Source organism: Littorina saxatilis, linkage group LG5 (assembly GCF_037325665.1).
Source record: "Littorina saxatilis isolate snail1 linkage group LG5, US_GU_Lsax_2.0, whole genome shotgun sequence".
NCBI lineage: Eukaryota > Metazoa > Mollusca > Gastropoda > Littorinimorpha > Littorinidae > Littorina > Littorina saxatilis.
Genome location: NC_090249.1, coordinates 24,489,871 through 24,514,716, shown reverse-complemented (window position 1 = coordinate 24,514,716; position 24,846 = coordinate 24,489,871). Strand labels below are relative to the sequence as shown.

Below are 24,846 nucleotides of genomic sequence, written 5' to 3'. Positions count from 1 at the left end.
CGACATTACTCAAGGGAGATAACACTCAGAGAATTTTGTTTTGTTTTCAGTGATCCCTGCGGGCATTCTTAACACTGCATTTAACATTTTGGAAACAAAAATGAGTTTTACGGACCTAACAGAAGTTGATGAGCCCAGAAGGAAGGCTTTAAAAACTGCCAAAGTAGCAAATTTGGACAAGGCCTATGCGACTGCTGCCCTCAAAAGCAACTTTGCCACAGCATTTTTATCAAAATCGCGCAGCAAAGATGGTAAGCTTTAGCTAACAATGATTTCAATGAATAACACTTCAGGGATGCTAGCTACAGCAGCATCATAATTAGTATGGTAAGCTTTAGCTAACACTGATTTCAATGAATAACACTTCAGGGATGCTAGCTACAGCAGCATCATAATTAGTATGGTAAGCTTTAGCTAACACTGATTTCAATGAATAACACTTCAGGGATGCTAGCTACAGCAGCATCATAATTAGTCCCAAAAACATTACTTTGTAGCTCTTTCCTATCGCATTATACTATATTAAAATAAGTATTAGCCTGAATTGTAATGCAACAAACTAAACAAACAATGTTTGCACAATATTGCCTGACAGTGACACACTGACAGGTACTGACAGTGACACTATGACACTTACAGTAATACTAACAGTGACAGAAGAGACATCAATACTTTGAAAGCCATTCCAGTAATAAATAGGCATTATATTATAATTTAAAGTTAACTTTTGAGTTTGAAACTGGGAAGATCAAATGAGTTCAAAATAGAGGGGTTTCTTCATTTTCTTTCAGACAGCACAGGTGCTGAGGTGTATGCGTCTCCGTTCCGTCATGTGTCCCTTCCAGGCTTCATTGATGATGCTGATTTCATTGATGACCTCATTGCTGAGCTTCAAAGTCTTGACATGCAGGACAAGAACAATGATTTGTACAAATTTAAACAGGTAATATTTTATCTGTAGACTGACGTATCAAAGTATAGTTTCAAACTTTTATTGTTTTCTTGGAGTTTAAGTGTTGCTTACTTAATGAAAATGAAAAAAACTGGCTTGCTCCTGCAGAACTATTCGTGGTGACAAATGTTGCGGGTAGTAATTAATCTCAAAGCACTTTGCTGTCGACAGCTTTCAGTCTTAACATTTTAAAGCTATTAGTGTTTACACCAACATGAGCTTGGCATGATGTTGGAAGATGCAAACTGCATGTTCAGCTACTGCAGAAAAAAAGGTTTGTGAATATACTGGTCATGCAATTCAGAAAACATTGTAAAGATCTTCATGGCAAATATCAGCCCATCTTTCCTTCATCCTATAACCTATTCTTACATCCCCTTTTATTGGAAACAATATTTGATTCAAGCTCTGTTACACATACTGTTCGAGCAAATTGTTATTACAGTGGTACCTGCGATGACAGGTCACCCTTGGGACCAGCCAAAAGTGTCCCTACATTGCAGGTGGCCTTTCATGACAGGTATACTTTGGTAGAGATAAGATAAAAAGGGACAAGAGAAGGTGTCCTTTTAAGGGAGGTGTCCTCTCACGGGAGGGTTCACACATTATTATTATTATTATTATTGTGATCATTTTTATGCGCCTAATCTAGATATATAGCCCTAGGCGCTTACATATTAATTTCTGCCGTTTGAAATGGAATTTTTTACAGACAGACAGACAAACAGACATTTTTTACACACAATATATAACGCATTCACATCGGCCAGTAAAGCTCAGTAGCCTATTAGGCGAGCATTCACCTTTCACGGCCTTTATTCCAAGTCAAACGGGTATTTGGTGGACATTTTTATCTATGCCTATACAATTTTGCCAGGAAAGACCCTTTTGTCAATCGTGGGATCTTTAACGTGCACACCCCAATGTAGTGTACACGAAGGGACCTTGGTTTTTCGTCTCATCCGAAAGACTAGCACTTGAACCCACCACCTAGGTTAGGAAAGGGGGGAGAAAATTGCGGCCTGACCCAGGGTCGAACACGCAACCTCTCGCTTCCGAGCGCAAGTGCGTTACCACTCGGCCACCCAGCCCACATTGCAGGTACTGCTGTAGTTATTATGAAATTATTTTTTTAAACACATTCCTTTATTTAAATTATTATACTGTAGACTTAAATTTAGACAATTTCCTGTCTCAAGAGATCTATGTATTCACTACTTTTCTCTTGTGGTTGTACCATTAATTTATGTCCTCTTCATTATTTTCAGAGTGTGGAACTAAAGCATGTCAACACTCCCTGCATTAAAGCTTTCAGGTAGGTTAGGAATACTTGAACTAGTGTTTTACAAATTCAATAAACAAAGGGAAGAAAGCGCTCTAAATGCATATGACGTGTAATAGAGTAAGTGAGAAATATTCGGAACCAATCTCCTGGCACCTGAGAGAATAACAAGCATTGAAATGAACAAGTGACTTTCATCCTCAAATGTAAAGTATAGATTTGTACAAATTGTTATTTGTTAAGTTTTCTGCTTTATGATTGTTACTATTATTATACTAGTACCTATTACTAGACAACGGTTGATTACCTGATGCACAGAAACATAATTTCAGTCTACCGGTACTGTTTTTGTGGGAACTAATTCTTTGTTTTGTTGCTGGATGAAAGAGCATACAATACAGGATGGAGTTTAAAGTATGCTCCTTGATTGTATAATTTAAGGCCTGTAGTGACTATTGTTGCTGATATTTATTTTAATTTGTGTCATATGAATGATAATATTTTGTGTGTGTGACAGAAATGTACTTCAAGGTCAGGTGTTGCCGTGGTTACATGACATCACAGCCTTTCCACTCAACAACAAAATCGACATGTTCTGCTCAAACTACGACTATACAGGTAAACTTAGACTGAGTTTTGGCTCACGTATGCAGGATTTGGTTTTCTGTCCTGAAAATGACCCATGAGAGGTTTTTTCAGCACGTCAAAAGGCGCAATCAGATTACGTACCACTGCGCTATATCTGTAACTGTAAGACTAAGAGATGTGCAGATTGAAGCACTGTAAACAGGTTGGATCCAGACACACTATATTTGTGCACTGTATGTGATTTGCATCTTGAAACTGTAAAACAGGTTGGTTGTAGACACGCTATATCTGTGCACTATTAGAGATTTGCTTGTTAAAGAACTGTAAACAGGTTGGTTGTAGACACGCTATATCTACGCACTGATGGAGATGTGCAGGTTGAAGCGTTGTTAACAGAGGTTGGTTGCAGAAGCACTATATCGGTGCACTGGGAGAGATGTGCAGGTTGAAGCGTTGTTAACAGAGGTTGGTTGCAGAAGCACTATATCGGTGCACTGGGAGAGATGTGCAGGTTGAAGCGTTGTTAACAGAGGTTGGTTGCAGAAGCACTATATCGGTGCACTGGGAGAGATGTGCAGGTTGAAGCGTTGTTAACAGAGGTTGGTTGCAGAAACACTATATCGGTGCACTGGGAGAGATGTGCATGTTGAAGCGTTGTTAACAGAGGTTGGTTGCAGAAACACTATATCGGTGCACTGGGAGAGATGTTCAGGTTGAAGCGTTGTTAACAGAGGTTGGTTGCAGAAACACTATATCGGTGCACTGGGAGAGATGTGCATGTTGAAGCGCTGTAAACAGGTTGGTTTAGACGCTCTATATCTGTGCGCTCTATATCTGTAGATGCTCTATATCTGTACACTATGAGAGATTTGCATGTTGAAGCGCTGTAAACAGAAGTTCATTGCAGACACTGTGAGAGATGTGAATGTTGAAGCGCTGTTAACAGAGGTTGGTTGCAGACACACTGTTAGAGAGAGAGAGGTGAATGTTGAAGCGCTGTAAACAGAGGTTGGTTGCAGACACACTGCTGTGCCATGACGATGAGCTGGAGGAGCGACACATCGCGTTCATCTACTACCTGGTGCCCGCGTCCTGGAGCAAGGAGGATGGAGGCACACTGGATCTCTTTGACGCTGATGGTGAGAGACCACGGGGCGCCCGGTAGCTCAGTTGGTAGAGCACTGGACTTGTGATCCGTTGGTAACAAGGTTCGAATCCGGGCCGGGTCACACACAGGTCTACTTTATATGTAGACTCAGAGACGGTATCCATGTTCCACCCCCGTGTCACCACTGTGGCACGTAAAAGACCTCGGTCATTCTGCCATAAGGGCAGGTGGCTGATCACATCTAAACACGCGCACACTTGGGTAGCGTGATTTTGTTGCTGCTAGTTTTCCACTGGGAGGAAGCGACCGGAATTTCCCACCGATGGGACAATAAAGGAATGAAAATGAAACAAAAAATTAAACTTATCACTTTGGATGTCAGTGAAATTTTGTCTGTGATAATGTTCAGACAAAAGATTTTGATTCTCGTCATCTTGATGGAGAGATCGAAGTCAGCGCCTATAATATAAGTTCCTTTCATGGTCTCATTATTATTTGTATCTCCGTACACCACAAAGACCACGAGGTCAATGTATTTGTCAATGTTTTGTTTGGTCTGTAATTAAACATTCCATTAAACTAACCTTTCGTGTTTTTGGATATTTTTGATTCAGTAATGTTTTTACTATTCCCTACTGCAGATGGTAATCAGCTAAAACTGCATCTGCTCAGTAATAGAATGTCCATAGGCACTTGCCCATTTCCCTTCCACGCATTTTCAACGCTTCTCTTGTATTCATTTTAAGCATTTGTAAATTTTGACTTTATTCGGTTTTCTGTGCTTTTGGGGGGTGTTTGTAGTACTAGTAGTGATGTCCAGTTGAAACCCCCCTTTTAAGACCCCCTAATTTAAGACTTCCTCCTTTTTAAGACCTTATTTTTTCAGATGTTTGGAGGTCTTAAAAGGGGGGTTCCACTGTCCTAGTAGTAGCTGCTTGTGTGTGCCCAGTTATGACACACAGTTTGTTTTTGTCACCATACCCACAACCATTTCATGATCCCTGAACAAAGATGATGGTTGTTTTTCCAGACAAAGGACAGCCCAACAGTATTGTCAAGTCCATTTTGCCAGTGCAGAATCAGTTTGTGTTCTTTGAAGTGACCCCGGCATCATTTCACCAGGTAAGACGCAAGCTTTCATGGCATCAGAGCATAAAAATGTAGTATATTTATCATAGTACATTTATTAATAAAACAAATACATTTGTGGGTGAAAAGAATGACCTATTAGTGTTTTGCTTTTTAATGTTTTCTGGTCAAACCATCTTACAATTTTCTGATTGTTCTATTAAATTACATATTCTTACTCCGAGTCACATATTAGCATTGACGCAGTCGAGATGCTAGGTGCCTGAAAAACGCTATCCCGTCTATAGTCTAAGGGAAGCAACCCAAGCTAAAAAAGTAGCAAGCTTGCTACCCTGGGTTGCCTCCCGTAGCGTATCACGCCACAGATCTCGTACCCAGTACGAGACACCCTCATTCGACTCCTTTCAGCCAGAGAGACAGGTCGTCTTTTCGCTAGCGCTCCTAGGCCGTTTGTTTGTCAGCCTGACACCCTCCGGCCTCGGCTCCCGTCTTCTTCTCTTAGCTGGTTTCCAGTTGGTGAGATCTTTCCTTGTTGTTGTATTTCGCGTTTCTACTGTTATTCTGACGTCCTTGGGACTTAGAAGTTGCTGCAGTAGTTTCGTTGTGGCCGCCTTGCCGGTCGCCATTTGTGGCTAGCACGTGTTGTTTACACTTGTACGTTTCTGTCCGTGCTCGGACTGCGAACGTTCGTTTAGTGCTGTTTGTTTAGCGGCTGTTTGCCGCTTTTACGTTAGTGCTAGTTCTTTGTTTCTGCTGAATTTTTCGTCCGGTGGACTTAGTTACGTTCAGTAGTTACTTTGCTCGTGGCTTCCTTTTCGGTCGCCATTTTGTGACTAGCACGTTTTGATTACACTTGTACGTTTCTGTCCGTGCTCGGACTGCGAACGTTCGTTTAGTGCTGTTTGTTTAGCGGCTGTTTGCCGTTTTTACGTTAGTGCTAGTTCTTTGTTTCTGCTGAATTTTTCGTCCGGTGGACTTAGTTACGTTCAGTAGTTACTTTGCTCGTGGCTTCCTTTCGGTCGCCATTTTGTGACTAGCACGTGTTGATTACACTTGTACGTTTCTGTCCGTTTTCGGACTGTGAATGTTTGCTTAGCGCTGTTTGTGTAGCGACTTTTTTCTGCTTTTACGTTAGTGCTAGACCGTTTGTTTCTGCTGAATTTTCGTCCAGTGGACTTAGTTTTGTTCAGTAGTTACTTTGCTCACGCCGTCTTAACATGGCGGACGGTGAGAAAAAGAGGGGGGGGAAGGCTGAGAGTAAGGGCAAGGGCCCCGGCAAGCCTAAATCCTCTGCTTCTGGTTCTGGTAAGAACCCCGTGGTAGTCGTCTCTGATCCTAAGACTAATACTGTCTTTTCCGTTTCGATTTCTCCTCCTAAAGTGACCCCTTCGGGCTCTCAGGCGTCCGTTTCTGCCCCTAGGGCTCCTACGCGCACGCCTTTGCCGGCACCGGAGTCTAGTGCTCTGGTGTCTTCGTTGCTTTCCTCTCTACTTCCAGAGATTCGCACACTGGTCAGGGAGGAAATGGGTCATTCTGACTCTCTTGCCAGCTCTGCCCCCCTGCCGGGGGTGGGTGACCAGTTTTCGCTGGCGTCTCTGCTTCCGATGTCGGCCGTTTCCGGATGTGCTCACACCGGATCTTCGCCTCTGCCGTCGGGTTCCGGCGTCCGTGACCTTCATGGACTTCACCCACCGGGACTTACTTCCCTCCTTGGCCGGTACTCGGCGGCTTCCGCTTGCGGAGGTACGCCTGAGCGTGTCCCCTCGGGGACGCGGCCAGTTGAAGGTATGTGCTCGCAGCAGCCGCTTGCGGCAGCTGCACTTCCGGTCTCCGGAAGTAGCTACTCGCTGGTTCGCGGACAGCCCATGGTCCCGTCCGGCTCGAGCAGCTCCTTACGTGAGCAGTCGTTTACGACAGCTCCACTTCCGGCTCCGGCCGGAAGTGTCAGTTCACCGGTTCACGGGCAGCCCATGGCCCCTTCCAGTTTGAGCTATGCCCTTGCTCAGCGGCCGTTTCCGGTAGCTGCGCTTCCGTCCTCGACGGGAAGTGTGGGTCTGGCCGGAAGTTCTCATGACGCTGTCACTTCCGGTTCCGGCCTAGGGCTTGCCTTCGGGCTCTCGGGCTTTAGCCCACAGGCGGCTCAGCAGCAGCTATGGCTTAGCTCTGCTGCTGCTGCCTCACTTCCGGTTCCTCCGGGGTTTTCCGCGGTTCCCGCTGCTTCCGCTGGGTTGCCGGCGAACTGTGGACATGGTCTGCCCTATGGGCATACGGGCTTTGGGCCTGTTTTGGGACTACAGTCACACACTACGGTGGTGGCTGCTAGCCCCTCTAGACCTCTGCCTTCGGTGATTGATGCACCTCAGTTTCCTCTCAGCCAGGACACGGGTGACATCTTTTGCCAACAGGAAGGACCTCAGCGTCATTCAACGGATTTCGGCTTCGAGCCTTCCTCATCCGTCGTCGCTTCGGACTCCAGGTCCTTGGTTGACGATCAGACGCTGGTGGAGGCCCCTGCTAGCTTCCGGGCTATGCTGGAGGGCGCCGCAGAGGTCACTTCTCGTTATTTTCCGGAGGGAGCTTCGTCCTCGGCCTTGCGTTCTGCTGGTCCGTCGGCGATGGCTGACTTCCGGTTGGCAAAGGAAGAAAACGGCTACTTCCGGTTTGAGGAATCACCCTCTGTAGCGTTTCAGCTTTCTCAGCTTTTTGCCAAACCCGCTCCTCCTGGCAGCGGGTTGCCACCGGCGCTGGTCCCGTTGCTGGTGCCGCACGGTACAGCTCCGGATTCAGCGCTGGACTATCTTGCCGCTCCTGCGCAGGCTTCTTCCTTTCTGCCCGTAGCGGCTCAGAGGAAGTTGCCTTGGCCTAAGGCGTCTCGGAACCTTCTGTCGTCTTTTGCCCTCCCGCGGGGACCTTTGTTGGTCACGCCGGGCCTTCTTCCGCTTCTGACGAAGCCTTTGAAGAGAGATTCGGTTCTGCCTATTTCTGAGCAGACCCTGGTTTCCTCTGAAGAAGTGGGCCGACAGCTGCTGGAACTCAGTTCCATTTCCGAGACCTTGCTTAGGGCGCTTTCTCGCGCTCTGACTGTGTCCTTGGCGCCCTTTACTCTTAGTAAAGAGCAGGACGCGGAGGATGTGGCCACACTGCTCTCCACTCTCGCACGGGTGAACGAAGAACAGATGAGGCTGTCCTCTCTGCACTATTTCCATGCGGTTTCGTGCAGAAGGGACTTGTTCCTTGCCCACTCTCAGTTCTCTGAGGAGTTGACTCGGAACACCCTCAGGTCTTCACCCGTGGTGGACGGTGCTCTCTTCGGCAACCTGGCCTCTGATGCCAGGAAGCAGGAGATCGACACCAACAGGGAACAGCAGTTCTCTTCTTTTGCGCTTCAGGCCTTGAAGCAGCAGAAGCAGGCTGCTCCCAAGCAGGCTGCTCCTAAGCAGGCTCAGCCTCAGCGGGCTAGGTCCTCAGCTCAGGCGCATCCTGCTTCCCGGAAGAGACCTCGTGCCCCTTCCCGCGGGTCGGGCAAGAGATCCTCGTCGGGCAGGGGTAGGGGCTCTTCCAATGCAAAGCCCCACCCCCAATGAAGCGTTCCCGGCTTCACCCCCCCTCCGCCCTCCACTCTGGTGATGGCGGGGGGCCTTGCTCGGGCACTGTCACACTGGCTGACCTTAGTACAAAGCCAGTGGATAGTGGGAGTTGTGAGGTCGGGATTCCGCTTACTCTGGCTGGGGGACAAGGCCCCTCTAACCAGGCGTCCTCCAGCCTTCAAGCCACCCTTCTCGCAAGAGGCAAGGGCCGTCCTCCAGTCGGAGGTTGCCTCTCTGCTGGAGAAGGGCGCGGTGGAAGCGGTCTCGGACCACAGGTCCCCGGGGTTTTATGGACGGCTTTTCGCGGTCCCCAAGGCTTCGGGGGCTTGGCGTCCTGTTCTGGACCTATCGTTTCTCAACACTTTTCTGAGAACGATTCGGTTCAAAATGGAGACGCCTGCCTCGGTTCGAGACGCTCTCCGCCCAGGAGATTGGGTGACCTCTATAGACTTGACGGATGCGTACTTCCATATTCTGGTGCATCCCGCCGACCGGAAATGGCTCCGTTTCCGGTGGGCCAGTCAAGTCTACCAGTTCCGCGCACTTCCTTTTGGGCTCTCCCTTGCCCCATGGATCTTTACCATGGTGGTGAGGCAGCTCTGCACGCTGGTGAGGTCACAGGGTGTGCGGCTGCGAGCATACCCCGACGACTGGCTCATCATGGGCCAGAGCGAGGCTCTCTGCAGGCAGCACACTCTCTTGGTTCTCCGGGAGGCCAGCTTGCTGGGATTCTCGGTCAACCATACGAAGTCAGAGCTCGTGCCCTCTCAGTCATTCACTTACCTGGGGATGACGTTCAACACGGTCACCTGGACTGTCCAGCCTTCGCAGAAGCGGGTGGACAAGCTCCAGGCTCTCATCCACTCTACTTCGCTTCTCCTGCGGGCTTCACTTCGGACTCTGGCCTCCATCCTGGGGCAGATGGAGTCCATGGCCCTTCTGGTTCCACTAGGGAGAGTTCACAAACGCCCGCTTCAGCACGCGCTGAAGCCGTTCGTGGACTCTCCTCGTGTGGATTGGAACACTCTGGTTCCCCTTGGGGATTGGTTCCAGGCTGCGACCCTCCCGTGGCTGGACTCGGGATGGGTATGCAGGGGGGTTCCCATTGTTTCCCCCCCTCCCAACATGGACCTTTTCACAGATGCGTCCCTGCTGGGTTGGGGGGCTCACACGGACCGGCTCACGGCCTCCGGACTGTGGTCTGTGGAACAGAGCACATGGCATATCAACTCGCTGGAGTTGGAGGCCGTGTTTCTTGCTCTGGTCGCGTTCCTCCCTTCCCTGGCGGCCAAGCGCGTGCGTCTGTTCACAGACAATACGACAGTGGCTGCCTATGTGAACAAGCAGGGAGGTTCGCGGTCCCCCACTCTCTCCCGCAGAACGTGCGAGATCCTCACCTGGTGCTCCCAGCGGGGGATCTCTCTCTCAGCGCGTTACCTGCCAGGGAGTCTCAACACACTGGCGGATGCGCTCAGCCGCTCCGACGAGGTGTTGCAGGCAGAATGGACCATCACGCATGGTGCCCTTCTCCGCCTTTGGGCTGTGGCCCCGAAGCCTGTGGTGGATCTCTTCGCCACCAGATTCTCCAGGCGCCTTCCGGTGTTTGTCTCCCCCTTCCCCGATCCGGAAGCGTGGGCGACCAACGCCTTGGACATCCCCTGGACAGGGCTGGAGGCTTACGCCTTCCCGCCCTTCCAGCTTCTCAGCCAAGTCCTCAGGAAGGCGGAATTGGAGAGGCCGTCTCTGCTTCTGGTCACCCCTCTGTGGCCGTCTCAGCCCTGGTTTCCGGACCTTCTGAGACTCGCACGCGGCCCTCCAATTCCTCTCGCTCTGGTACCAGGCGAACTCGTTCAGCCTCGCACCGGAGTTCCTCACGGGCACCCGCAGTCTCTCAATCTTCACGTGTGGAGACTGTGAGGTCCGCTCTGAGGCGGTCTGGAGCTTCCGACCGCACTTTGGAGTTGGTGCAGCGCTCACATAGGGCCTCCACCTCCTCAGTGTATTCGTCACATTGGCGTGCCTGGGTCACCTGGTGTCAGGCTCATGGGCTGAACCCGGTGGCCCCTCGTACTATGCACGTCGCCAATCACTTAGCGGATTTGTCTTCCCAGGGGGCTTCGTCCTCCTCTTTGAAGGTTCGCAGGTCGGCCATTGCCTCGACTCTTAAACAGATCGGTCATACCATCAATGTTAGCGGGGTTGTCGCTGGGGTTATTAAGGGTGCGTCTTTGCAGGACGTCAAGCGCTCTTCTCTGCCCAAGTGGGATCTTTTCCTTGTCCTTGAGTTCTTGCGCTCGGCGGACTTCGAGCCTCTGGAGGGCTCTAGCCTCGCGAACCTTACTCGTAAGGCTCTGTTCTTGCTACTTCTGGCTTCGGCCCGCAGAGGTAGCGAGATCCACGCTCTTTCAGGCAGTCCGCAGGACATTGGCCGAGAGCGCGACGGCTCCTTGTCTTTGCATTTCCGGGAGGCCTTTCTGGCCAAGAATCAGACACCGGATCAGCCTTCTCCCTGTGTCCTTGTGAGGCCTCTGTCCCATATTGTGGCGCAGGATGACCCAGACATGGTCAATTGCCCGGTTTGGGCCCTGGAGGCCTATTTAGCTCGTACTCAGCCCATCAGGTCGAGCTCGCAGAAGCTCCTATTTATCTCCTTGAATACTTCTATGGAAAGAGATATTACGAGGACTACCTTGGCCAGGTGGGTGTCAGCTCTCATAAAACAAGCCTATGTGTGGAGTCTGGCACAAAAGGGGGGGGGCTCAGCCTGCCTTCCCTCTCGAGTCAGCTAGAATGCACGAGTCTCGGGCGTGGGCGTCTTCATTGGCCGTTTTGAGGTCTCGAAGACTCGACGATGTCCTGCGCACAGCGTACTGGCGTTCGGACGACGTCTTTATCTCGTTCTACTTGAGAGACATCGCCGCGGTCTGCCGTGATGGCTCACGGACCCTCCCTGCACTGGTGGCAGCGGGGCAATGCCTCTCCAGATCATAACGGTGAGTTTGAAATTTTTCTTCTTACCCACCACCTTGTTGGAGTTATCTGCTAATATGTGACTCGGAGTAAGAATATGTAATTTAATCGAAAATTTTTAATTAAATTTTCATTTGATTAATATACTTACCCGAGTCACATAGGTAATTCCCTCCCACCTTCCCCGCTTTTAGTTTCTTTGTATTCTAGAAGTCGAATGAGGGTGTCTCGTACTGGGTACGAGATCTGTGGCGTGATACGCTACGGGAGGCAACCCAGGGTAGCAAGCTTGCTACTTTTTTAGCTTGGGTTGCTTCCCTTAGACTATAGACGGGATAGCGTTTTTCAGGCACCTAGCATCTCGACTGCGTCAATGCTAATATGTGACTCGGGTAAGTATATTAATCAAATGAAAATTTAATTAAAAATTTTCGATTAAGGTTTTTCTGTCAACCATCTTATAGTTTTCTGATTGTTTCCTTCTTCTTTTTTTCCAACGTAGTTTTGTTTTCTCTCTGTGTTTGTTTGTTTTGTTTTGTTGTTGTTACATTTCTCCTACACTCAAGATTTCTTTTTTTTTTAAATTTTACCCGGCGTGTTTGTACATATGAAGGTGTCTGAAGTGCTGACAGAGGAAAAAACTCGACTGGCCATCAGTGGCTGGTTCCATGGGCCCCCCATTGCACGACCGCAACCATACACAGAGCCCGCCATCCCCATTTCTTCTTGCGGGGGGATCGAGGTAATGATACCACCATCAATTACGGTGGGACCCCCTTTTTAATACCCCCAATTTCAGACCTTCGCCCTGTTAAGTACTTGCTTTTTGCACATTTTTGGATGTCTTAAAAGTGGGGGGTCCATTGTTGTTTCATCGCTACTCTTAGTCTTACTTATATCATGTGTTGTGTCCGCATGGGTTATGAGTGTGCATGCTCATTTTGGAAATGGGAGTGACAGTGAAAGAGAAAAATAAAGATGAACAGAAAGACTGAGGGGGGGGGGGGGGGGGTTGACAAGTCGAGGAAGGGTTTTTAGGATCGACCTTTTACTGTTTTGGGGGTTCACTAACTTTTCTAAGCTGATTTGTTGCAGTGAACAAATGACAAAATATGTGACGTAAGAAATAAAAATAGAATGCACCTCGAAGACCTTCTTTGGCCTAATTACAACGTAGCTCTGGAGTGATGGGTTTTTTTTCTCCTTGTATGCTATTTTGTTTCGTGTTTATTTCAACAACAAAATTCTCATGACAGGAGATGGTGTTCTTTGACTGGATCAACCCAGTTTACATCAGTCAGGAAATTCAGAACGACATCAGAGAGAGGTTCGAGTCTGAGTCTGAGCTGGAGCTCAGTGATTTCTTGAAGGTGAGTGGACCCCTTAATGACTCACGATACCCTTACATGCGCAGCCTAGCGGGGTGACCTTATGAGTCATTTTCTCCTGCTGATATGACAAAGTCACAGAGACAAATTTAGTTCTCGAAAATTTTTATCCTCAGGTGAATTGCTAAAGAAGTAACAGAATTTTGTTGACTGCCATTCTCTTTGAAACTTGACAGCCTCAAGTTCACACAATCCAGAATGGTTCAGATGTTTCTCAGTGCTCAATAGACCATTTTCGAAAATAACTCTGTCAGATTTGTATGGGTTGTGGAAGAGTGAATACCCTTGTCAAAACCTCTGACAAACATTTGAGGGGCCAATCACTAGTGAGGGGTGTGTCGGAAACACATGGACAGGAGCACATGTTTCTGACACACCCCTTGCTTGTGATTGGCCCTTACTTTCGGAATAAGTCTGTTCGAATGCAGACAATATCTGTACAATGGCATGTTGCAGGATGAAAAATATGAAGAACTGGTGGCAGCCATGCAGAGTGATGACAGGGCGTGGACACATCGGGGACCGCCAAACAAACGGTATTTATCTGCTGCCGTTACTTGTTTAAGAGTGCTGTCCTGGTTGTCAGGAAATCTGTAAATAAAATGTATTTTCATTGACAAGAAACAGTTATTTAAATCAGGCACATTGTTGTGCATTCATTTCTGCAAAACCAAACTTCTTTGTCAAAAAATGATAAATTCAGAATGCATTTGAGTTCACTGATTTACTTGTTTACACACTTTTACCAAAATCATGAGCTCTTGATTATGCCCTCTGGCCCCAAATGAATTTTGTTTAAACTTAATTGTAAGGCTTCTTTTTAAGCCTACTGTCTATATGATACTTACCGAGACAGTACTATTCTTGCACATTATCTATTATAGGCCGAAAAAATTGGACAAAACGCTGAGTGGGTACAATTATCTCCCATAACCATGCGCCACCGTGGATCCCAAGCACTGTCCGAGTGCTTCCCCCTTACAGGATGTAGGTGGCGCGTCCTCTTTCTTTATGAGCTGCAGACCCTCAAAAAGCCCATAACATATCAAGAGGGGAGGCGGGAGGGAAACTCTAATAGTACTGTCTCGGTAAGTATCATATAGACAGTAGGCTTAAAAAGAAGCCTTACAGTCAATATAACACTTACCTCGACAGTACTATTCTTGCACAGAATACCAGAGTGGTGTGAGGGTGATATGTAGAGTATTAAACTCCTTAATCAAAATCACTTAAATCCAAGGATTAAGATACCCAGGCAATTTTCGAACAGTACTACCGTAAAAGAAAATATACCCAAGAAACATACCTTAGACTGACGTGACCATGCTAGCAACCACTGCTGTGTGGTGAACTCAATGTCAAAGTCCAGGCCACTCAAAGCTTGAATACCACTGAGTCTACGGCAAGTGGCTAAAGCGATGAGGAACAATTAGTCTTAAAAATCAGCAACTTGATACTGATGCCTGCCAGGGGTTCAAACTCATTGCTACGCAGGAGTTTGAGGACCAGAAAGACATCCCCCTTGGGAAATGAAACCCGAGGTTTAGACACCGCTGCATTGCTAATACCCGAAAGGACATTAGCGATGAGGGAGGACCTGATCAAGTGTTCAGTTCTGCGACCAGTAGCGGCCGCAATCGTGGAAGCGATGGCAGATCTGTATCCAAGAAGAGTCTTAGAAGAAAGACTCTTCTTTTGATACACTTCCACCAGGAAGTTGGCCAAGTCCTGTGTTGAGGGATAAAGCGGCTTTATCCCCTTGGACAAGGCGAAGGTGGCCCAAGCTCTCCAGCGTAAGTCGTAGAGCTGATTAGTTGATCGCCTCTTAGCGTTCAAGGAAAACTCTACTGAACTCTTGTGCAATCCTAGTGCAAGCAGTTTGGAGCGCACAAGAACCATGCGGTCAAGCACAGACTCTCTGGACGTGGATGAGGGAGGCATGATCGAGGCTGGAGCAGACCTCCCCCGTCCAGATCCAGAGGTAGAGGGTCTACGTGGGTGAGACCGCGAAGATCTGGAAACCACGGAGCTGTTGGCCAGTAAGGCGCGACCAAAATCAGTCTTGGTCGTTCCTGCAGATATTTTGCCAGCACCCTCGGAATCAGAGATGTCGGGGGATAGGCGTAAGCATCGAGGAGCCTCCACAAGAGAGTGAATGCGTCCAAGTGGAACGCATTCATGTCTCGAAAGGGGCTGACGTACCTGGGAAGCCGAGCGCTGAATCGAGTTACGAACAGATCGATCAGAGGACGGTCCCACCTTGCCCACAGACGCTGTAGAACGTTGTGAGCGATGGTCCATTCTGTGGAGAGAACCTGATCGCCCCGACTGAGAATGTCGGCCAGGGCGTTCAGTTTCCCCGGAACGAACTGGACTGACATCCGGACCTGATTGGTCTGGCACCAGAGCAGAATCTCCTCCGCCAACAGGGAGAGGGACCGAGAATTGGTGCCCCCCTGGTGGCGAAGGTAAGCTAAGCATGTGGTGTTGTTGTCCCCGTTGAAAATCAGAGGGGCCAAGGACAGGCCGAATGGGAGGGCCCGAAACTCGAACACCGTGCCCTCCCAAACGAACCGGAGCAGATGTCGGTACCCCGGGGCCACCAGGATGTGGAAGTAAGCATCCTGGAGGTCCCAGACATGGCCCAATCGTTTGGCCGGATGGCCAACCGGACCGACGAAGGGGTTTCCATCTTGAACTTGCACCTGTGAAGGTACAAGTTCAAGGTGGAGAGGTCCAACACCGGCCTGAACCGGCCGTCCTTTTTGGGGACGGTGAACAGGCGGGAGCAGAACCCCAGAGAAGGCTGAGAAAGGGGGTAGACCGCCTTCTTCTCGACCAACGAGTTCACCTCGTCCTGAAGAGCCTGCCATCTGGCAGGCTCTCGAGGAGGGGGGAACGTCCAAGGTAGAGCGGACAATGGAGGTTGTGACGACAGCGGTAGAGAAAACCCCGACCACACCACCCTCAAGAAAAACTGGTTGGAGACCAGTCTGCCCCACATGCCGCGGGCCCGAAAAAAGGGAACCGACGGACGAAAGAGGGGCAACTTGAGGGGGCGTCAACGTAGGGCCGGGACTCACTGAAAATTCTGCTGGCGGGCAGGCGCAGGCTTGCGACCACCCCCCCTGGTGGTGCTGCTTCCCCTTACCTGTCTGAGCACCCTTCGTCTTGCTTGGGAACGCAACAGGCGCCTAAGAGGAGGAAGAAGGAGGCAGTGAAACTGGCTTCTTCTTCTTCTTCTGAGGCTGGGAGCTGGAGGTGACTGTAGCACTTCTCTTACTCCCCGCCGCCGTCGCCGAAGCAGCGAGGCCAACCATCAGAGAATCAGTGTTCCTCTGGCGTGTGGACTCCACCACAGAACGAACAGTGTCCGGATGAAAGAGGGAAGAAGGCTGAGGAAACGTGTTCCTCAGACTCTTCCTCATATCCGGAGGCACTATAGAAGTAGGCAGAAAATGATCACGGAACAGGGCCAATAAAGTGGACCCGTGTTCCAATGGCCAATTCTGCCGCAGACGTCACGCACGATCGCACGGCATGCAAAGCCCGATCCACTCGAACCGTGTCAAGGACCCGAGTGGAATCGGACTCTGCCCGATCGGGAGGGTCCAACAGTGTGGACAGCGTGCTCATCCATGTCAAGGCCTGTGATTGGGCCTCGACTGTGGAAGAAACGGTGGCCTCAAGATTGTGGAACGAAGCAGAGCTCAGTTCCACCTTCTTGACCGAAGGCACCTCCCCAACGAACACATCACCGTCAGCCCCACCCTAAACACTCGAAGTCTGGAAAGGGAGAGTTCGAGAGTCAAAGGGAAAAGGGAGGGACGAAACAGATTGGACACGAGGAAACAGTGGAGGTGCGCCTCCCGAAGGAAAGCATGGCACTGAACCCGCGTCCTCCCGAGGAACATAGGTCGCGTTTGCACGTGAATCTGTACTCCTCAGGCGATGTGCTGCCGCTTCCACCGTGGCACTTAGACTAGGGTGGAACGCGAATTGCCGGCGGCCGGATCGTTCATAAAACGAGCCGCCGGCAGACGCGGCGTGAGCCTCCCGCGCCCGGGCCGAAGCGGACTCAAAGGACGAGAGGGCGTCTCAGGGAAGGACGTCCTGAAACTGTTCAAACGTCCTTCTAGCTGTGCGAGGACGAGCCTCCTGCCTCTCGTCCTCAGACCCCGGGTCCACGTCCTGTGTGTCAACACTAGACGACAGACGCTTAAGAGAGGCATCCGTGACGTCAAGACGCCGCGTGATGTCTGTCATGTACTGTTGGAAAGTACGAAGCATAGCTTCGGAAGTTCCATCAGAAACCGGCAAGGGTAGAGGTTCAGTGTTAACCTCAGGGCGACCCTGATCCTCCTCCCTATCGTCCTCCGACTCACTCTCCTCTTCACTTCCCGACAACTCCTCAAAAGCAGGAGTGTAGGGAGCTTGAGGGGGAAGAGCCGAAAGCGATGAAGCAGGCTGTGAAGAAACGCCCACAGAAGCAAGAGGCCGCGAAGACCCCTGCCCCAAAGACGAAACGTCTCCAGCAGCCGAAGGAGGAGAAAAACAACAACCCTGCGACTGTTGGGTCAGCCCAGCCAACGAACCCCCGCCATTTATAGACTGAACAGGAACCCATCGGGTCTGATCAGAAAAGAAATGGTCCGGTCCGGTCGGGGGTGCCGATCCGGTCCGGTAGGGTGGTCCGGTCCGGTGCCGTACCATCCGGAGGTCCCGTTCAGCACCGAACCATCGTACCCACAGAAGTGTTCGGGTGGTTAGGTCCGGACGTGGACATACCGTACCATCCGGACCCGTAGGTCCGGTGGTCCGGTATGGTCCGGTTCGGTGCCAGACCATCCAGACCAACAGAGGTGGTCGGGTGGTCCCGCACCGGACCATCCGGACCCGTAGGTCCGGACCCGTAGGTCCGGTACCATCCGGAGGTCCTGTTCGGCACCGAACCATCCGTACGCACAGAAGTGTTCGGGTGGTTCGGTCCGGGCGTGGACGTACCGTACCATCCGGACCCGTAGGTCCGGTTCGGTGCCAGACCATACGGACCAACAGAGGTGGTCGGGTGGTCCGGACCGGTCCGGTAGGGTGGTCCGGTCCGGTGTTCCGGTCCGGTCCCGTACCATCCGGAGGTCCCGTTCGGTACCGAACCATCCGTACCCACAGAAGTGTTCGGGTGGCTCGGTCCGGACGTGGACACACCGTACCATCCGGACCCGTAAGTCCGGTATGGTCCGGTTCGGTGCCAGACCATCCGGACCAACAGAGGTGGTCGGGTGGTCCGGTCCGGACCGGACCACCGGTCCAGCACCGGACCATCCGGACCCGTAGGTCCGGTCCGGTCCCGCACCATCCGGAGGTCCCGTTCGGCACCGAACCACCCGTACCCACAGAAGTGTTCGGGTGGCTCGGTCCGGACGTGGACATACCGTACCATCCGGACCCGTAGGTCCGGTTCGGTGCCAGACCATCCGGACCAACAGAGGTGGTCGGGTGGTCCGGACCGATCCGGTAGGGTGGTCCGGTGTTCCGGTCCTGTGGTCCGGTCCCATACCATCCGGAGGTCCCGTACGGCACCGAACCATCCGTACCCACTGAAGTGTTCGGTCCGGACGTGGACCTACCGTACCATCCGGACCCGTAGGTCCGGTGGTCCGGTATGGTCCGGTTCGGTGACAGACCATCCGGACCAACAGAGGTGGTCGGGTGGTCCGGTACCGGACCATCCGAACCCGTAGATTCGGTCCGGTCCCGTACCATCCGGAGGTCCCGTTCGGTACCGAACCATCCGTACCCACAGAAGTGTTCGGGTGGCTCGGTCCGGACGTGGACATACCGTACCATCCGGACCCGTAGGTCCGGCATGGTCCGGTTCGGTGCCAGACCACCCGGACCAACAGAGGTGGTCGAGTGGTCCGGTCCCGACCGGACCACTGGTCCGGTACCGTACCCTCCGGACCCGTAGGTCCGGTGTGTTCCGGTTCGGTGCCAGACCACCCAGACCAACAGAGGTGGTCAGGTGGTCCGGTCCCGACCGAACCACTGGTCCCGTACCGTACCATCCGGACCCGTAGGTCCGGGGGGTCCGGCAAGGGCCAGAGGTACTGTCCCGCACCGGACCCTAAGGTCCGGTACGGTCCCGTACCATGGGTCCCGTCCGGACCAAACCCGGAGGTCAAGTCCAGTCGGGACCCGTGGGTCCGGTTCGATCCCGACCCGTAAGCCTGGAACGTTCCGGACCCTTGGTCCGGACCATCCGTCACCCGAACACCAGACGCTAAGGAATGGCGTGGGGTCAAGACGGTCCGGTCGGAGGTGTCGGTCTGAGCAACAGAAACAATGTTCCCGTCGCCCTGACCATTCGACAGAAGTACCACGTTCTGTCGAACACCTCCACGTCCAGTAACTAGTCGGCCGGAGCGTTTCAAGAGGGACAGCCACCAGTCACACGGACGTCAGAGGGAACCGTAGTAGCAGTGATCGTAGGCACGAAGCCTGAAACCCCTGCCCCCACAGGACCGCCCTGAACGGGGTCAATTCGCATCCCAACCCCAGCGGGGAGGGAATTCAGAGACCCCGTCATCTCCTCCGATCTCCCCCCCCAGGAGGCCGAAACTACTGTCAAAACAGCAGCAGACGACCCAGCGAGGGAGTTCAGAGGAGGACCCGTGTCCCTCCTGGCTTCCACAGCGGTGGAAACCGAGGAGGGCACAGGAGAGGCACCGGAAAAGGAAGATTTTAATGCCAACTGCACCCGGTGTTCCCAGGCGGTCACCCATCCAAGTACTAACCGGGCCCGACGTTGCTTAACTTCGGTGGTCGGACGAGAACCGGTGTTTTCAACGTGGTATGGCCGTTGGCTGTCAAAACCTGAGTCTCTCCAGTAGCCCCTAGATCGGATTCACCAACCCCCAAAGAGGGTTGGGAATCGACCTGCCCCCGGATTCGAGCCAGGGGGGAGAAGGAAACCTTCCCCCCAGGCTTGAAACCGGGAGGAGCTGAAGCCTGAGACTGAGGGCCGGACAACGGCGTCGAAGGGGGGGAAGCCTGTTCCACTGAAGGAGAAGGAGAAAGAAGCTTTTTCTTTCCCCTCGACCTTCCCCGAACCTTCGACGGCGCAGCCCCGCCCGAAGTCTCAGGCTCAAGCCCAGCCTGTTTGAGCAAGCTCGCATTGAGCTTGCTCAAACAGGCTTTCTCCGCCCTCCCTCGCCGCAAACGCAAAGCGTTTGGGGAGGGAGAGTCGGAGCGCCGAAAGATCCCCTTCTCCGTGCGTAAAACATGACGCTGGGCGCCCGGAGAAGGGTTGCCCCCGGCAGACTCTGGTTCCGTAGAACCAGAGCCCAAAACAGGACGAGACATCCTACCTCGCCCTGTACGTACCCTTAAAGACCGAGAATTAACAAAATTCAAAGAAAATTTAGGTCAATACTCAAGTGAATGCGGCGAAACGAGAAGCAGACGACCGGTCACCACGAAGTAGGACGGGAGGCACGCCGAGTCCGCCACACAAAAACGGAGGCACAAGTTGAAGGAAACACAACGTAGCCTCAAGCCAGAAGTGGAATAACACACAATAATCCAACAGGTGATAGTCCACACAGAAAAGGAGCCTCTTAGTCCAAAATAATCCGGGAGCGTAGCAGAAACACAGCCGGTCTGACACGCGCGAAAAAAGAAAGAGGACGCGCCACCTACATCCTGTAAGGGGGAAGCACTCGGACAGTGCTTGGGATCCACGGTGGCGCATGGTTATGGGAGATAATTGTACCCACTCAGCGTTTTGTCCAATTTTTTCGGCCTATAATAGATAATGTGCAAGAATAGTACTGTCGAGGTAAGTGTTATATTGACTTCTGTGTACATGGAACAAGTTTAAATAATAAACTGTCAGTGTTTTGTTCTGTTTATGGTTTGCACTTTTTCCTGCTTCTATTTCGTCTCCATACGTAACTGTATTTGTGCTTGAAACAGAAAACAACCTGTTGATCTGAATGCATGAAATTAAACAGGACTTTTTACCCTCAGGTTGTTTGTTGTGTTTCAGGAACTATGATGTTTGCAAAGCAGAGAACCTACCCGCTGTGGCACAGACGTTCGCTCAGATTCTGCGCTCTGATGCTATGTTCCTCCTGCTGAGTTCTATGACAGGTCTACAGCTCCACGACAACCCTGCCGCTGATGCTGAGGGCGTGGCCAACGGCAGTGACGCCAGTAAGTGGGGGGAGGGGCAGTTTAGTTAAAGGCACAATCCTTCTCATGTAACCCATCATACGGCAGCCGCCACAGATCTGTCCAGGCTTTTACATGGGATAAGAAAATTCTTCACGTTAAACATTTACCATCCCCCGAAATCGGCGTATGCTGCCTGTATGGCGGGGTAAAAACGGTCATACACGTAAACACATGAGTGAACGTTGGAGTTTCAGCCCATGAACGCGGAAAGAAGAAGAAGAAGATTTACCAGAATTCGACGGCGCAGTGTGGGATTTGAATGAAAATGTTTTTGTTAACTGACCCCAATGTCAATATGTAAAATTCATTCAGCAAAATTGTTTCTCTCTGTAAAAAACGCAGCCATGCTGTCGAGTTTTGGTATATATATATATTCATTGGAAGTATATCATTCCATGTAAATGTCTGACCACATTTGTGATGGTTCACATGATCGTTCACACGAAAAGGAATGAATGTTTTAATAGAATTCCCCCACCCCCATCTCAGTGATAGATTTACATATTGTGTGAAATGAAAAGATTGGTAATTAAAAGTCAATTTGAATTTGTTATTTTAGAAGTGAAACTGTGAATGGACGGACAGTTCAGGATCCTGAAAGGTTTGACTATACTACTAATAATAATAATAAATGAGCATTTATATAGCGCAACATCATAACTTTACAATTATGCTCTTTGCGCTTGAAACAACTTGTTTGTAACCACAGTTTTGATTACAATAGTGGCCTTGCATACAACTATAGTGATGTCTGCTTTCAACAGAGGGCGACACAGCCAAGTGCAGAGTGGAGGCACAGCGGTTTCAACACGGAAGCTACACACTGCTGCACGACACAGACCCGCACGCTGGAGAAATGGCGCTAGATCTCGTCTTCTTTCTGGGAGGAGCAGGTAATTCACCACACAGATTTCCTCCTGAGAATATACAGTGACAGATTTCCTTCTGTACTGGAAAAGTCACTCAATACGTTAGATCAGTAGAATATACAATGACCCCATTGAAGTAAAGAAGCATTTCCGACTTCTACAGAATCTTACGTTTCTTGTGACCTCAGTTCCATGTCCAACTCTCCTCTGCCCCTCCCCCCCCCCCCCCCCCTTCCCTTTATAATGTTTGAAAGCGCTATAAAGTTAAATATGTTAGGAGCGTGCTCAATTCATTTCATTTGAGTATGTTGTTCAGCTGGAGAGGGAATTTTGTTTCAAGGGTAATGTCTTTCAAACAGAACATGACTTGCTTTGTTCAGGAAGTTGTCTTTCACTATCATTTGATGTTCCATGTCAATGTTTGTTTATGTTGTCACTCTTGTTAATTGCAGAATGGTCCATGGACTGTGGTGGCTACATCTCTTATGTGGCCAAGGGGGAAGATGATGAGGTAAGTGCAACATTCACCTTGATTAGCCTTGTTGTACATGATGACACTGCTTTCTTGGTGTGATGGCGGCTCCTGAACGAGGGTTACATGCTAACGAATGGCTTGGTGTAAAGTAAGATGGTATTACAGATTTCAAATAATGCAGGTTTCTGTCAACACTTTCAGATGTGAAAAGAAAGGGTAGTGTATACCTTTGTGCGGCAGTGTGTGCTTCTCCTACTGATTTGAATTACTTTTTATCAAAGTGCATGGTGGCGAGTTTTATTCTCTTTTTGCTTTTTCATCTGCAGTTGTTGAGCGTGTCCCCAGCGCCCAACTCACTGGCTCTAGTCTACAAGGATCGAGAGACGCTGCGCTTCACCAAACATATCAACCACAGGGTGACCAAGGCCAAGGAACCACAATACTGCACCATTGCTGCCTCTTATTATGAGAATGCCGATTGAAGCGCGTTGAAAGATCATGGCAATATCATTGATGCTGCTTATTTTGAGGGTGCGGGCGGATTTATGTTGTAGGAATGAGAAATCTCACAAGAGCATGGGTCCATTTGGTGTGTGGTCTGGCAATTGTGTACTAGAAGAAAGTCTGAAGCAACAAAGAGTAGCGATCATCATAGGATATTGTGGAATCCTGTTTTTAAGACCTCCCAAAGTCTGAGAAAACCAGATCTTAGAAGGGAGAAAGTCTTAAAATGGAGGTAAATGAGGGCGGGGATGTAGCTCAGTCGGTAGCGCGCTGGATTTGTATCCAGTTGGCCGCTGTCAGCGTGAGTTCGTCCCTACGTTCGGCGAGAGATTTATTTCTCAGAGTCAACTTTGTGTGCAGACTCTCCTCAGTGTCCGAACACCCCCGTGTGTACACGCAAGCACAAGACCAAGTGCGCACGAAAAAGATCCTGTAATCCATGTCAGAGTTCGGTGGGTTATAGAAACACGAAAATACCCAGCATGCTTCCTCCAAAAACGGCGTATGGCTGCCTAAATGGCGGGGTAAAAAAACGGTCATACACGTAAAATTCCACTCGTGCAAAAAACACGAGTGTACGTGGGAGTTTCAGCCCACGAACGCAGAAGAAGAAGAAGAAGAGGTAAATGTTCAGTCTTTATTAGCAGAACATTTGAAAAATTAGGGTCTTAAACAGATTTCATTCTACGGGTGCCTTCAAAAACTTCAGGCAGCTTTCACGCCTCACACGCACCCATGCTAAAGCATCTTTCCCGAGTGCAGAATGAAGCTGTGTACATGTTCTGAGAAACCAAGGGGTATCACTTCCGTGCCATGTGTTCTGATGTGCTTTTTTTATTGTATTTTTTTTATTGAGGGTATTGACATCGTCTTCCAAGGTCTCGGGTCTCAAGAATTGTATCACCATGCATCTCTGGAGATGATGGCTGAAATGCTTCTAATATGGCTACATCGCTTGTGCACTGCTACTGGTCCTACACATTTATTTTAATGTAAAAGTTCAGTTGTAGAGAGACACGTGTATACCAAGATGCTTACCTACTTGTTCTGTCAGTGTTGACATTTCAAATTTTACTTTTAATCACGGAACTTGTGTGATGATTAGAAATTTTACGATATGATGAATTAGTTTGCACTGAATTTTTTTTTAATGCAATGTCATAAAATGATAGATGAGATTAAAGGTTAGTGAGTAAAAGATGTTTGGTCTGGTATCTGATGAGAAATGTGTTATGAAGTGTGTTATATCTCGGTATATTTGATGTTTTGCATTGTAAACTTCTGACATGTTTTTTTTTACAAGTTCCAGCTACCTCAGGTGCTACGCATCAGTGCTCACGAGTCATGGAGAATAGAGCATATGATTATAACAGTACTCCCAGCAACATACTTATTCATGCCATTTTCTTTTGATCAGTATTCATAAATGTGTTCACTATCATGTTAATCATTTTTTATGTAAGCCATTGTCATTTTTATGTAATCTTTGTCATCATTCCTTCAAGCATCATGTAAAAGATGAACATACCAGTTCCATACTTTGCCGTCATCATTACTTCAAACGATATAAATAATGGGCATCACATTCCTTGTTTCTGTGTTGTATGTACTGTATTGAAAGAAAGAGGGAGCACAAAAAGAGGCTAAGAGAGACAGAGAGAGAGAGAGAGAAGAAAAGATTCGGTTCAGCTGCAGACTGGGCTGAAGCTACTTTATTTTTTCTCTATATACATGTCTGCCTTCTCACACAGAGAGAGAGAGAAGAAAAGATTCGGTTCAGCTGCAGACTGGGCTGAAGC

General features: G+C 49.8%; 1 protein-coding gene and 1 non-coding gene across 2 annotated transcripts; one reads left to right on the top strand and one right to left on the bottom strand.

Moving 5' to 3' along the window:
- The first annotated feature begins 24 nt into the window (after positions 1-24).
- Positions 25-24,632, top strand: LOC138966640 (prolyl 3-hydroxylase OGFOD1-like). Its single transcript, XM_070338932.1, has 13 exons — positions 25-251; positions 792-943; positions 2,221-2,267; positions 2,752-2,852; positions 3,842-3,961; positions 4,961-5,052; positions 12,190-12,318; positions 12,833-12,946; positions 13,421-13,500; positions 21,012-21,178; positions 21,964-22,092; positions 22,521-22,579; positions 22,870-24,632. The coding sequence occupies exons 1-13, from the start codon at positions 101-103 to the stop codon at positions 23,023-23,025; spliced, it is 1,497 nt and encodes a 498-aa protein (XP_070195033.1). The 5' UTR covers positions 25-100; the 3' UTR covers positions 23,026-24,632.
- On the bottom strand, positions 19,710-19,828 carry LOC138967857 (5S ribosomal RNA). The gene has a single exon (XR_011456034.1). It is a non-coding gene; the product is annotated as a 5S ribosomal RNA (ribosomal RNA).
- Positions 24,633-24,846: the final 214 nt, after the last annotated feature.